The sequence below is a fragment of the Polyodon spathula genome, chromosome 16, assembly GCF_017654505.1.
Source record: "Polyodon spathula isolate WHYD16114869_AA chromosome 16, ASM1765450v1, whole genome shotgun sequence".
NCBI lineage: Eukaryota > Metazoa > Chordata > Actinopteri > Acipenseriformes > Polyodontidae > Polyodon > Polyodon spathula.
This window is the reverse complement of record NC_054549.1, coordinates 4,495,778-4,511,328: the sequence shown is the minus strand read 5'-3', so window position 1 is coordinate 4,511,328 and position 15,551 is coordinate 4,495,778. Positions and strand designations below refer to the sequence as shown.

Below are 15,551 nucleotides of genomic sequence, written 5' to 3'. Positions count from 1 at the left end.
CAACTCTCCCTCAATCTGTACCCCTGTATACTGTAACAGAGCCCCCAACTCTCCGTCAATCTGTACCTCTTATATTGTAACAGAGCCCCCAAATCTCCCTCAATCTGTACCCCTCTATACTGTAATATAGCCCCCAACTCTCCCTCAATTATGAAAAAAACTGTTAATTTTACAAACAGCTAGAACCAAACCACTATAAATATAAATGACAATATAAATCTCTTAATTTTGTAACATTCCCATTCATTATTTTTTCTCTCTGCTGGGGTACACAGCCTGTTGGCAGCTAGCCTTAGCAAGCCGTGAGAACCAATCCTCAGATATACCAACCAATACCACAATCTAATTGAAAATAAATCAAGATAAGTAACTACAGTATGTGTTGAAACTGGGTTAATGCTGTGTGTTTAGCATGGAAGTGAAGCTAAAGTGGAAAGAGAGGAATTTAGTGTGTGGTAAATGCTGTCCTGAAAATGCTGGCCCTCCTCTAGGCTCTCCACAAGGCACAGACGTCATGTTCAGAAGCAGTAATGAGTGCGGTGGCTGTGAAAAGAGGGGGCCTGGTATAGTTAGTCTAACACTGACAGCACAGGAGAGTGGAGCCTTCTGTCTCTCTGTCTGTCTGTCCTGAGGGCAGTTGCAAGGTACCCATTAAGCAAGGAGATTGAAGCTCTCTGTCTGTCTTTAGGGCAGCTACAGAACAGGGGTTGGTTTAGTGTATGTGACAGGCACTGCATACTCCCAGTTGAAGTACCACAAGGGCAGGTGCAAGATTCCTGCATAGATTTAAATAAAATGTTGGATATACTGCCCTCTAGGGACACAAGAAGGTATTTCAATGCAATGATTCAATGATTTTAATGCAAGTTCCCACTGAAATTGCTGTCTAAAAACATTTGGAAAGCACATGCATGTACCAGGAGATCAGGCTGGGCCTTTTCTCAGGTAACTTTATGTCACTTTCATAAGAGACATATTTTATCCTAAATTGTCATAAACAAATGCCTCACTGTAACAGAGCAGAGTCTCCAACTGTCCCCTCAACAGTTACCCCTCGTTATACAGCAGCCTGACACTGCTTTCCCATTGTTTTCTATGGAGGGCAGACTTTCTGTTATAACTGAATAAGGGAAGAGATGAATAACTTTAAGAAGCTGCAGTCTAATAGTGACAATGGTATTGGTGTGACTTCCATTATTACCTTATTCTCTTCAGACCATACAGAGCCCGGTTCCACAGTTCCATTCTATAGTATACATGACACAGAGTCGTGGACTTCTATTATTTACCCCACCAGTTAGCCCTTGTTACTCCAGACACACCCGAGGCATGACTACACAGCTCTACACCCTCCTAGTAGAGGATCAAATGTCATTATCTCTTAAATACCCACAGAGCTGCCAACTCTCCCTCAGTCTGTACCCCTCTATATTGTAACACAGCCCCTAACTCTCCCTCAGTCTGTACCTTTCTATACTATAAAAGAGCCCCCAACTCTCTCTCAATCTGTACCCGTCTATACTGTAACAGAGCCCCCAACTCTCCCGCAATCTGCACACCTCTATACTTCACTGTAACAGATTTGTATTCCTTACTGATAAACCCAAGTGTCTTTTTCTAACTGTGTGTGATGATGTTACCTCCAATATTTGAATTCCTCAGCACTATCTGAACTTGAAAAACATTCCCAAGCACCTTTTCTACCACAAAGACTAAGGTACCTCTGCTCTACATCATTCCCTTTGTTATTCATCACAGGTCCATACCGCGCCTTTCCATTTCTGTCTTTCTCTCACAAGGACACAAGGCTACCTCCTTTGCACCCCTATGTTCCTTAGTCCTTGTGATGTATTGCTTGTTGAAATGGATGATTTTGGATTGTTTATTTCAACTCCAAACCTAAAACAAGCTAAACTATGTTGTGTTTTTGCAATCATCTTTCATTCTTTTATTACAATATATCAATTAATTTGTGGATTTGTTAGAGAAGCAACATTAATGTTTGTAATTTAGCTAAATAAGATCTGACTCAAAGCGTGTCGCTATCGGAATCCAAACGTGCTATAATTTTTTTTTTCCATCTGTAAAATATTAATTCCAAGCATTTGCATATTGTTATAGGCTACTCTGGTATGCGTTTTGCATGTTAAAAAAAAAAAAAACACATTTTGACTCCCATTTAGAATTGCGTTCGACGCATGAAAGTAATCATTCTTGAATGAGTGCTTTTTAAATCGCAATCATTTTGACTTGGGCACATTCAAAACTCTTTGTAGAATAAGAGCTGCTTATTGCATGCAGAACCGTTGCCACTGAATTTGATAAGGGTTATTAGAAATGAATGATGCATGACGAAACACGTGACATGCTAAATGTGTATAAACCGTAGTGTTGAATTATGTGTTTTATATAGTAATCTACAGTACAGCTGTATTTGAAACTTGTATACATGGTTTCCACGGGACGTAAAAGTAAACTGGAAACACACTAATGGGGCAAATGTACCCAACCAAGACCACACAACCTTTGTATTCCCCTGCATTTTACTGCAACAGAAACTCCAGCTAGCTAATTGATATGCCAGTATCTCTTTACAATATCCATAGCATTAATCGCGCTGCTTTCCCATTCATAAGACGCAGACCCCTCCCCTTGTGAATCAGACATCGCTGGCGGGCGTTGATTGCAGTACGCAGATTCACATGCAGGCGGGACTCGCCAGGTTCAATGACGGTGTCTGGAGAGCAGTGACGCGAATGAGAGGAGGGGGGCTCCGGGTCTTCTCCAAGCAATTGCTACTCTTGTCAGCGCCTCTTTTCCAGCCAGCCCTTCTATCATTCTTAATACCCTACTGTAAACTTTTGATGACTGAGAAAAAGCAAATGACTTTAATACGCTCACATTCAAAAGTCCTTCATAACTCATGCATTGAGCCTTCCCTTGTCAAAACATTACATATCACCACGACCTTCATAAATACGCACAGATTTTAAGTGCCGTACAAAAGCCTAACATAATATATGTACAGCGCGTCCTAAACCCCATATAGTTTCTTCAGTAAATGTCAAGAACCTGTATTGTATTTCGGTTCTAAGAACAGTAATATACTGAACAACAGATGGTTCAATAAAATAGGCTCAATACAGGTCACATTTATGCACCCCTCCATGCTGTAAGATTTAGAGCTTTAAACAAAAAACAACAACAAAACACACACACACACACACAAAAAACAAAACAATAAACAATCATTTAAGACTTTATTCAGTTCGATTTGTGCAAAAAATAAAAATAAAAAAACAACTTTACGCAGTTTTATAACAACATTCACAGGCTGTATGTTTCATATGGTGAACAGAATTAAGAGCGGTTTAAATCAAATTGCAAATACACATTTCAAGGCCTCGTGCATTGTGTGTATGTTAAGTCAAGGGTGTGTATGTTAAGTCAATTGCACAGAACCGTTTACCTCATTTCTTCTTGACAGAGAAAGTATCTCAATTAAGTCCACCCACCTGTCACATGTAGTGCAGACGAGCGTCTGCAAATTAAACAGATGAGAATCAAATTAGATGCGAACAACAGTCTATATGCAGCGGGGTTTTACATCATTGATTTGACGAGTTGTACAGTAATTAATTGTGCGTTACTTGCATTCATTTATTCCTGGACACTAAAAACAGGTGAGCCGCATTGTAAAATGAATTGTCCAAACGAAAAAAGTAGTTCCTGGACGTTTAATGTAGGGGAGGGGGGGCTCTGTCACAGTGAGGTATAGAGCGGTCCTGAGTGAGGGAGGGTAGGGGGCTCTGTCACAGTGAGGTATAGAGTCCTGAGTGAGGGAGGGTAGGGGGCTCTGTCACAGTGAGGTATAGAGCGGTCCTGAGTGAGGGAGGGTAGGGGGCTCTGTCACAGTGAGGTATAGAGCGGTCCTGAGTGAGGGAGGGTAGGGGGCTCTGTCACAGTGAGGTATAGAGCGGTCCTGCTGAGTGAGGGAGGGTAGGGGGCTCTGTCACAATGAGGTATAGAGCGGTCCTGAGTGAGGGAGGGTAGGGGGCTCTGTCACAGTGAGGTATAGAGCGGTCCTGAGTGAGGGAGGGTAGGGGGCTCTGTCACAGTGAGGTATAGAGCTGCTGAGTGAGGGAGAGTAGGGGGCTCTGTCACAGTGAGGTATAGAGCGGTCCTGAGTGAGGGAGGGTAGGGGGCTCTGTCACAGTGAGGTATAGAGCGGTCCTGAGTGAGGGAGGGTAGGGGGCTCTGTCACAGTGAGGTATAGAGCGGTCCTGCTGAGTGAGGGAGAGTAGGGGGCTCTGTCACAGTGAGGTATAGAGCGGTCCTGAGTGAGGGAGGGTAGGGGGCTCTGTCACAGTGAGGTATAGAGCAGTCCTGGGTGAGAGAGAGTAGGGGGCTCTGTCACAGTGAGATATTGAGGGGTATATAAACCTTGTCATATCCCGAATAACAGGATTCGATATGTTGGGTATGGATATATGGCATGGCATTCATTAGGGGATGATTACCTGTCAAAACATAAAGTGAGATAGGGGTCTGCGTGAGGTTTGAGAACCGAATTGTTTTGCATGCCGAGAAAAATCACTGCAGCTCGGGTAAGGCTACATTTTTGGCATGTACTGTATTTCACGAGCAACCAAGAGGAAATGTGCTTATATTAGTTAACATTCTGATGTATTAATGTATTTCATTTTTAAAGAATCTGACTTTGCTTTGGAGAAGAGGTTTTGGAAGATATCGTCTTATTAATAATTGCAAAAAAAAAAAAAAATTAAAATGTAGACCAAAACCTTCAACCTAGTCCTTTGAAGTGCTCCAACTCTCGTTTGATTATGTTTTGCTTTTTAAAAGAGAAAAGAGGAAGCGTTTTCCGTGCCAAAATAATGCAAACATCAGTTAGTGAAAAGAACACCTGTGCGTTTTAGAAGCTCTTTCCGATATTCCCTGCTACGACAGTGACACTATGCAGGTCATTAGTTACGGTTAAGCTTGCTGCTGCGAAGATGTTAATGGTCCGAAAAATAAAAACCTTTCATGGAAAATATATATATATATATATATATATATATATATATATATATATATATATATATATATATATTATAGTTAATGCAATATATATATTATATGAATACGATATCAGTGCCCAACCGGGTTTGGAAAGGAACAGAAATAGAGTGGACGGGTTTGGAAGCCAGGGTAGGATTAAGATCTGTAAAGAGAGAGAGAGAGAGAGAGAGAGAGAGAGAGAGAGAGAGAGAGAGAGAGAGAGAGAGAGAGAGAGAGAGAGAGAGAGAGAGAGGATGTGCATTGCGTGCAGAGCATGGTTTTTCACGGAAATCTGTATCTGTGGCGTTTAATCCTTCGCTGCAGCAGCAGCATTGCAATACGGAAACGTAAAACAATCTCATTTTGTAAACCCACGACGATGTGCCGTGTTTAGAAAGAGAAAGTGAGACAAACGGAAGGGAATACCTTTCTTCTTCTTCTGGGAGTTTTGTTAACGCACTTGATTGATTTGCATAGCTATTGATGTATTTATTAGTTTCTTTTTTGTCGTTTTTTTGTCGTTTTTTGTCGTTTTTTTCTTTTTGAAATTGAATTTGCACAATGTGCATCCAGTGGAGTCCTCTTGATATCGTCTCTCTGGAATGGTGGGGAACACGCACCCGAGGAATGGGAAGTATCTAAAGGCAGATGGAGTTTGGGGATTATTGCAAAATAAGGGAAAGATGACCGTCTTTTCTCTGTGTTTCCTTCTGTGCGCTGATATCTTGGACTTAGCTTTAGGTGAGTGTTCTCCGAGTGACACGCTCTCTTACACTTTTTCTGTTGTGTGTGATTTGTGTCCTTTTGCCAAAATAATTTAGAACGGCTAATTTATTATTATGAAAACATTGATTGGCCGTACGACTATATTATTATGGTAATAATGAGACAATAAGACGAGGGATAAATAATAATATATAATCCTGTGTTGTTTAACGTTGCAACTTTTCCTTTTGTATATGCATTTGCCGTCTGACTTCAGTTAATTTGGGTACCAGCAATAATAATAATAATAATAATAATAATAATAATAATAATAATAATAATAATAATAATAATAATAATAATAATAATAATAATAATAATAGTAGTAGTAGCTTGAACATAGGGGTTTGTAGTTTTAAAGGTTCCTTTATTGGAATCAATGGGGCTCCAACCGTATTACGTACACAGTTTAATTACAAGGCTTATTAAATTGCAGCAGTGCAGTGTAGCTTAATGTCCAGTTAATTAAACCATTCTAACGCAATTATATTTGTGTACCAAATACCCTTGCTGGCAACTTTTTTTTCTCAAAAAAAAAAAATAAATAAATAAAAAAAATTAAAAAATGTGTAAGCGACTCCCTTCGAAGCACAGCCTCAAAAGGCAGATACAACTCGTTCCTGTCATAGCTTTCGCGGGTCATTTATGAGGAAACTTCGCTAGCGCGGAATGAAAAATAAAACTAAAGAAATTCAATTAGAATGTAAATGAATCCTGATGCTGAAAACTACTTGTCTCCATGGGGACACGGTTAATTGTTAACAAAAAAGTAACTGTGGTGTTATTCTAGAACCAGATCACGTATTTTCTGTGCGAAATGATTTTGCTGAATCTGTACAACGTTATCTCGAGCAAAAAGGAGAAAACGGTGCATCTGTCGCGGTGAATCTTAAAGCGTTTACCATCTGCACAAGCACTTTCTAGTCCTCAACTGCTGTAAGGTTTATCGTTCCTTCTCACTGCTGCAGCTATTATATCAGATATGTCTTTGAACTAAGATATGAACACATTAATTAATAGCACGACATTGATAGGTGAAGCGTATTAACCAGGGGTATTACCAGACACCAGGTGGTACAGACACAACAGCGGATCTCTGTTGCTTCGACCAAGATACAAGATGTATTTGAATCGTGAAATATATTGATAGTAAGCGCGGAGCAGAAGCCAGTATGTTGACAGAGTGCTGTTGGATAACAAGTAGTGGCACTGGTCGATTTGATCAAATGAGAAACAGATACACCTTAGTAGTCTTGTACACTATAAACAAAGCGCTTGATTAGTAAACGCACTTGTTTAATTTATCGCAAGACTTCAATATTAAGAGTGCACTGCAGTGTGTTTAGCTGCAATTGAAACACTACAGGTGCAAAGATGTCTATATTTATGAAAATTGAAATGAAGTACCGCAGTAAAATATGTGAGGTTAAAATGAAGTTCTACTTTTGGTTTCTAATAAACAAGGAATAGAGCAATGGTGAACCAATGAAACCTCCATCCCAGTCCTCAAGTAGTTAGAAATTTAAGCGCCCCACCAGGACTGGGTTTGCAGGAATATGGGCTGCTGTGGGTTGTCACAAGAGCCTACAGAGAAAGTCATAAACTGTGCTGAGCCTCGGAAATGCACAGTACTGGTTAGGATTACTATAATCCCCATGCATCACAACCACCAGCCCTATGCCCATATTTCAGTTTATTAAAATCAATCCAAAACCACACAGTCTAGAACCAGCACCACCTAGTTTTCTGTTCAGACCATTATTCCAAGGATGGAACTGCAACCCTCAATAGCGGTTTGAGCCATGCAAGGTTTTATTAGGTTTATATTACAATTAAAGCAATTGTTGGTCGTAAAATAATTCCATAACCTCTGTTGCCCTCACATTAGCTACAAGGTCTAAACTGTGCACTGAACTGTGAAATGACCAAGGAAGTGCAACATTATCCAAAAGCCTTCCAATATTTCTACAATGGGAGTCTTACTACCATCCTAGAAGAAGTGGCTGCAGCCCGCTAAATATTTTTCAAACTGTCCATTTTTCTGTTCCACTATACTGTCTGTTTGATGGGACCTCCACAAATGTAACTAACAGAAATGAAAATAAGAGAATTTGACGTCTTGTCAGCACAGGGAAATTATATATTTTTTGGTTCATACAAGGTGCTGTTGTAAAAACTGTGTGCAAGGTTTGTTCTCGTTTACTTCTTGCCCCTGTGTGAGAGATACACTGCACCTGTGCAAGATATACATTGCATCCCCACAGCGCAGCCGCTCCACATACAAACGTGTACATCAAAACACCTGCATCATGTAGTACACACTTTCTGTTAAAGTCTCTGGTCCGTGGCTGGTCAGGGCTGTTAATAAAGCTGACTTAGCAACCAATACAAATATACTGTATGGTGTTTGTTTAATAATACTCCCAGAGTCTTCTGTCCACTCTACTTCATCTTAAAGAGAAATAAATGCCATTTTAACTGCTTCCCCTATTTGTGTTTTGTGATCATTCTGAGTGGTTCTGGGCTCTGTTGTTCCACTATTGAATTATTACCAATGTTCTCTATATCTGCCCTTACCTGGCTTTGAGCTGGTGTATTTTAATGTTTTTTCCTGAAGATGGGGTCAAGTTCACCCCATAGCGCACACCAGATCTTCACATACAGTCTTGTCATGCATGGACTGGCCAATTGAAAGATATAAATCAATTTCAGGCCCAAGAACAGTGTATAATATGCACAACATTAATTACAAAACAGTTCTCCTAACCTCAGACATACATTTCACACTGCGACGAGACAAGCCATATGGAACACTCACATGTGCCCCATGTATGTGAATGACATAACATGACATGGCGTGTCCTTGGAAAGCAGGTGTTACCATACAGCAGCAAAGACTCATCCTGGGGTTTTAAATAAAAGCACAAATGATTCACTAACAGCCATTACCAAGGAGTTTGCTGTACCTTCAAAACATGTTTAAGTATGTATTTAATAAACAACAGTGAGACGTAACCATTTATTTAAATAGAATTGATGTGGGTTATAGTCTGGGGTTTAATAGCAAGTTTTGACTAGTTCAAATAGTTCAAATAAATAAATACAATAATAATAATAATAATAATAATAATAATAATAATAATAATAATAATAATAATAATAATAATAATAAATGAGTACTAAACGGGGCACTTGTGTGTAGAGTGCATTATGCTGCTATGTGACAGTGATTTAAGTGCAGTATTGGGTTTAAACAACAAATGGTGTTGCAGACACGCACGCCAGAAAGTTAAGAAACAATTTTGTAATCAAAGCATAATCCAAGCTCTGAGCAATGTATCACTAATCCTGACCTGAAGGAACAACACCTTGTGGTGAGTTTTTAAGACCACTACCTGTTTCGCACTACCATAGTAAAAGCATACAGCAGCAAAGTGTAATAAAGCATAGTGAAAGCATGAAAAAGCACTTAAGTACAGTAGTGTATTGCAAGTAGGGGCAAAAATATAGGAAAAGCAATGTAAAACTACAAAATGTAAAGCCTCCAAAAGTTGAAAGATATCCAATGTGCCACCTCATTCCCCACTCTTGAACCAGTAAACCTGGTGGAAAGCCATCTTACGGGACACATCCACCAGCACACAGCTGTAAGTTGTCTTGTTTCACTTAATTGCATTTAAAGGGGGAGGGGTATACATATGTAGATATGCCTGTGTCTTCATTCCATTGCAGCCTCCATCTGAGGGCAGTACAGAAGCAAATGACTTGGGTTTCTGAGGCAGTTCCTTCTAGAAATCTAAAAGTCCCAAGGATGGTTTAGCCCCATGTATTAGACAATAAGCCTATGGGCTTTGCAAGTCTTAGACAGCTGGTTATTCATTATGATTTGGACAAACATGTTTCCTTTGTAGTCTGAGACAGCTGGACATGAAGTCATATTGATCCGTGTGGCTTAAAAAACTCTGCAGGTCCTGTTCTGGGTAGAATCTCTTGTTGAAATCCATGTGGTTAAATAGATCTCACCAGTTCTGTTTGATTCTTGGTGCTGTAGTTTCTACACGGCTGGACACCTACTGCAGTAACTTTGTGGCACTCAATCAGAAAGCAATTGAAAATGCACTGGCTGGAAAAGAACACCTGTCTTTTATTTTTCCGTTATTATCATTATTGTAATAAACGAGAGTTCTTGGAAAACAGTTAGAGAGGCTGCACTGAAAAAGTTTTGAAGATTTTATTTGTGTGGATGACACTCCCTACACAGATAAATTGAAATAATTTCAAGCACTTAAGGGCAGTAGTCCTGTATTAAATGCTCTTTTCCTTAAAAACCATTTAAATTCCTGGAATGCCTTTTATTAGGAAATACGATGGGGGCTATGGATCTAAATAGGGTTTTAATAAGAGATCTGTTATAGAAAAAAAACACAGATCCTGATTGGACCCTAACCATGGAACCACACTGCTTCCCTTCATCCCAGTTCCTCAGCTCTAACCATTAGGCCACATTGCCTCCAACTCATTCCCTCAAGTCAAACCATTAATCATCATTGCCTCTCATTCCATCAGCAATATCCATACTCCTTGTCCCTCAAGCAGACAACCCCGCCTCCCTCTCATTTCCACAGCCTCCTCAGCTGTAACTACCTGGCTGAACTGCCAATTCACAGATGAATAATTTGAATGCCTCCCTGCTGTGCTCTGCTGGGAACAAAGGTTCAGAGAAAGTTGTTTATAAAGCTCAATGTTGCCTGCAGCATTCCATCTGATAGAGCTTAAAATGCTTAGCGTCTCTAAACATCTTTCCAAGAGATTTTAAATTAATTTTCTTTATCAAATATATTACTCTGTCCCCCCCGAGGGAGCGAGTGTTTTGTTTGAGATATTTTCCACCTCTGTTCTGTGGCGCCCCCTGCTGCAAGAGACTTCTCGAAGCTACATTCACATTCTCGTTAGCACAATTCTCTCAGAAAGAACCAACAAACCCAATACATTTACCAAACCAGAAATAAACAACTCAGACATTTTATTCAAGGGCTTGTAAATGGTGTTAAGCTAATAAGTGTTTTTTTTTTCCCCCACTTTTTGTGCAAATGGTAATTTAGGGGTAAACAGCTTTGAGAATATAGCCCTTGATGCGTTATAACTGAATAGCTGAGAGCTGCATAATATAGCCTTTTTAAATTAATTCTTATTGGCAATTGCTTCACACAATTGTGCTTCCTGGAGTCACTCAACTACATCATCAGTGTGTTCTAAATCAAAGAGGATGCTGTGAAAGCATTGCCAGGCTACTCTCGGACTACTTGACATCAATCTGTTGCCTCCCAATAGGATTGACATAATGAAAGCCGGTGATTGATATCTTTCACAACTATCCTTTGAACCTGGGTCTCAATAATGATGGTGTTGACCTCAGGAAGAACAAGTAACAAGTAATGAAAAAGTACCGCTCACCCTCCTGGTTCTCCCCCACTGGTATTTTGATACAGTTCGTAGGCCTAATGAATGAATGAATGATTCGAATAAAAAAAATGTTGTTTGTTTGTTTATTTTTGGCCAAGGCGGTACCATATGTATAGGGTTTTAAAACTCATTGAAATGTTTGTTTGTAAAGCTTAATGGGATTTAAGCTTCTTGGTTATCCTGTCGCATTTGTTTGTGGTTGATTTATTTATAGACTGCGTTGTTTATTAAGTTTAACCACAAGCTGTTTTGGGTAATGGAAATTGAGATTGTAGAGGACAGCCTAATATCTATGGTGAGCAGTGAAAGGGGGGTAGTGAAGTGATTAGGCGGGACCTGGGAGCAAGTTGGGGAATGTGAAATGAAACAGAGCACTTTGAAGCTGCACAAATAATTGGGTATATGATTGGAATGTAATGGTCCAAACTGCCAACCCATAGGCATTTCTACCCAGACATGTGAGCAAAGGTGTAAAGCTATGAAAGGTTTTTAGCAGGAAAATCCTTGCAACCATCATCAGAAATCAAACACACGTGGAACTAAGGAGGTAACTCCCTCATGTCAACCAGCTACCAATGGTATTCAAGCCTAATCTAAACCTACCTGTCTTTACAGTACAATCTGTACTGTGCTTTGAGTTTAGCTGCTCCTCTTCCCTAACCTCCATCTCATTTCTGGGTTGCTGTGGAATCTCTCTACACCTAGCTGGGGATCAGGAGATGAGAGAGGCTTGTGGTCTACTTAACCGTGACCTTGTCCTGTCCGGTTCTAATCCCCGTTTATCGAGCGGGGGAATGAGAGTGAATTGCTCTTGCTATCTACCTTCACAGCTTTGCTTCCCCTTTTTAAAACACTGTAAGACAACTGTGATCCTAAATTCACAAAAGTTAAAATGGGCACAAAGTGAAATCAGGAAAATAAGTCAAGAGACTGATTTAAATACCTCTGTAAAGGTAATAAAAAATACCTTCAAGGGGTTGGGCACATAGATAGATTATGGGGCATTTCTGAGTCAATGTTTTTATGCTTACCTATTATTAGCACTTAAGCATCATTATCTCTGGCCCTCCTTTACCTGGTATTGAAGATCTTTTCATTCTTGAAATTTAAATGTTCCCATTTTTCAATTCCTTTATATGTCTTTATATACAGTGCATGAATGAAAAAGAAAGTCATCTAAATCTGGTACCTAATCATTTCCTTGCTGTAGTTGTAAGCATACCATGTGACCCACAGCACAGAAAGGGATAAAATCACAGAAAGTTGCTAAACGTATAGTGTTGTATTTCAAATGCTCAGCACAGCGATAAGGAGCCAGTAATAGCATATTTTAGGCTTGGCTTTTGCTCATTTAAGCATGCATCATATTCAGAATCTACTAAGTGAGCGAATACCGGTAAGTGTAATTATTATACTATTATTAAATTCTGACCTGCACGCAATCTTGTAAATTATATCTCCAAACAGATCTTCAAGGATGATTGATTGTTGGACTAATCTTTCTTACCTGTAGCCTTAATCACTTGCTGCAAGGTACTGCAGGGTTTGCTTCCCATAGCTCAGTTAGAGGTGCACACAAAGCTATTTGAACTCTGCCAGAGATTTCTTTCAAGATCAAGAGGATACCCCATGTGTAGTCTGTTTTCTTTAGGGGGGGTGGGGGGTGTTTTACACTGGTAGTCGAAATATGCTGTGTATAAATGCTTGTATTTGTATTACTTTTGGCTGTACGGCAGAGTTTTCTAACTTGGTTCTTGGTTATCATCACGCCCCAGGAGTACATTGAAAGCTAGATCTTTGGATCCCTAGGATTCTCTTTCCTGCTGTGTCTTCTGTATATTTCAGTACAAATAAATAAAAACTCTTTCCAGAAGAGGTGCAGGCCTGGGTATTGGGAAATGAGATTTCCAGAGTGCTGGAAACATGCTGTGAGGATGAGCTTTGATCCGTTTTCAAAGTGAAAAATGTACAGGTTGGCCAGTTTTTGAGTAGGCTTCTGCAAGGATGCCATGCCAAGGGCTGTGGGGGCTAGAGGATAAGGAGTTACGACATCAGAAGGAATATTAAATGTCGATGTTTATTTTCTTTTTTGAGAACAGGTCTTCGTTCCACGGTCCGGACCCATAACGCACTTACTCTAATAGGTCGGTCTTTATCGGACCTTATGTACGGACCTAATCTCTACGTCGAAACTAGACAGAAGTTCGGGACTTTTACATTAGTCCAACCGGTCCAAAAACTACATTCTTCACAGTACCTCTCATGACAACAGCAGATATTTGTACCCGGCGTCCTCTCTCAGTTCATTTTCTGTGTTATACAGTAGTCAACAGGACTCCACATAGTTTCCTATCTGCAACATATAACATAAATGCACAGATAGTCAACTCAGCTACAAACTGGCTACAGTGTAAAAAATAACTGACCCACCTCAAGCACTAAAACAAACAATGGTCTTTTTAGGGGTTGTTTGAGAACTTCACACAATCTTCAGGAATTAAACACACCAGACAGACATAACTAGCTGAAATGTTATAGCAATTATAGGGCAAGCATTTTCAAACTACCTTAAAAAGTCAATTTGTTGACACAGGATATGACATCAAGTTCATCTAAAGTTATACTGGTACAGCAGGGCAGTCAATTCCATTGGAAATAGACACACTGGTCTATGGAGGCTACTCCACAGGATCGCTACAATATTGTCTAATAAGTTGCTTTAAGAATCAAGTTCAATTTTCAGGATGAAGAGCTGCATTGTGATTGTTGCTACTGGCAGTAGAGATGAACAAACAGCTGTCCAATTGGTTTTATCATATAAGGTTTGTGCAGAGAAAAGCCATAGGAGACAAAAAACATACATAATATACTTCAGGAATTAAAGATTGATATTATTATTCCATTTAGAACTGGGTTTATTTAAACTTTCTACACATAACTAGCTTTATGTAAAGCATGAAGATTAAGTTAATCTCTAGAACTAAAATTAGCTTGAAAGTTTTACAAAGCTAATGTAAATGAAGTATCTGTGTTTCATTAGTGCAATTGCTTCTGTTTACATTATAAATAAGTAACATGTGGAAAGAATATGATGCTGGTATCAGAAGTGAGAAACAACCTCAAAATAGATTAATTAAACATGTTGAGATGATCAGATGTCAGCAATCTGAATTAGGAGACTTAGCTTTCATGCATTTCCATTCACTATAGGTCTCAAACACATGTTACAAAGAAAGTTCTCAGCTTGCTTGATTTCAGAGAAAATATGTCACTGCTTCACTTCCTAGGTCATACCACGCCAGCAGGGTCAAGTAATGTTACTGGCTGCAAACTATGTCAGTAGTTAGGGGAAGCAACTGCTTACAGCTGCAAATGCAAAGAAGTGTGGGTAACACTGTCACACTGTCACACTTCCTGACCTGAACACCTCCTGCTATTGAATTGTGGGCCTGTTAAAAGAAAAGACTGACAATTGTGTGATTGTTCTGTAGTGTGGATCAGAATTCAAACCCAGGCCTGCATTGCAGGAGGCTTGCTGCACCATCTGTCTTTTTACACAGGTTATTCAGTCACTGTATTGAATAACTTGCAATATGGAAATGAGTGAGTGAGTGAGTGAGTGAGTGAGTGAGTGAGTGAGTGAGTGAGTGAGTGAAAAAAGGTGTTTTTAAATCAAATAGCTAGAACAATACAAACCATTTCATATCTTTCAATTATAAGCAATTCAAACTCACTCCCACCAGCTTGTTCTTCCCGAGGGCAATCGCATTATGAGTGCAATGCAAGTTAAAACTGGATAAGCAGACCAGCTAGGGGCCTCTATGGCTGAATCTGATGCATGTCAGTGATTGGAGCAGCAGCTGGTTTGTTAATAAACAGGAAGTTAAATTCCATAAGGTTCAAAGGTAAAAGATCATCGAGTCATCTCCTTGACAGGTTTTACAAAGCAATACGGGAGGTGGGGAGAGTAACAGAATCATAATCATTAAGATGAAATATATATTTCCAAAGACCAGTAAACAGCCATTAGCCCCCCAACCACCAGGTATTAATTAAACATATGAAGGTGGATGCTTAACCACAAGGCAGGCAGGGATTTTGACATGGCTGCCTTTATTCGTTTTCGTTCCCTGCTGTTAAAACATTTCCAGATCAGGTGTTTTCGTGGGATGACGTTATATGTGGTGTGACATTACCATTCAGATCCTAGCAGGCCTGCGGCTACCTGTGTGGTTAACAGCTTCTTCTTGTGATTATTGAAG

The 15,551-nt window shown here is 39.7% G+C and overlaps 1 protein-coding gene across 2 annotated transcripts in view; it reads left to right on the top strand.

Moving 5' to 3' along the window:
• Window positions 1-5,324: 5,324 nt before the first annotated feature.
• LOC121329304 (immunoglobulin superfamily member 21-like) overlaps window positions 5,325-15,551 on the top strand; it is a 113,261-nt gene continuing 103,034 nt past the window's right edge. For both annotated transcript variants that reach the window (XM_041274852.1, XM_041274851.1), the window contains exon 1: window positions 5,325-5,802. In XM_041274852.1, the coding sequence (XP_041130786.1) occupies window positions 5,664-5,802 (139 nt within the window). In that variant the 5' untranslated portion in view covers window positions 5,325-5,663. The remainder of the gene's footprint in view (window positions 5,803-15,551) is intronic.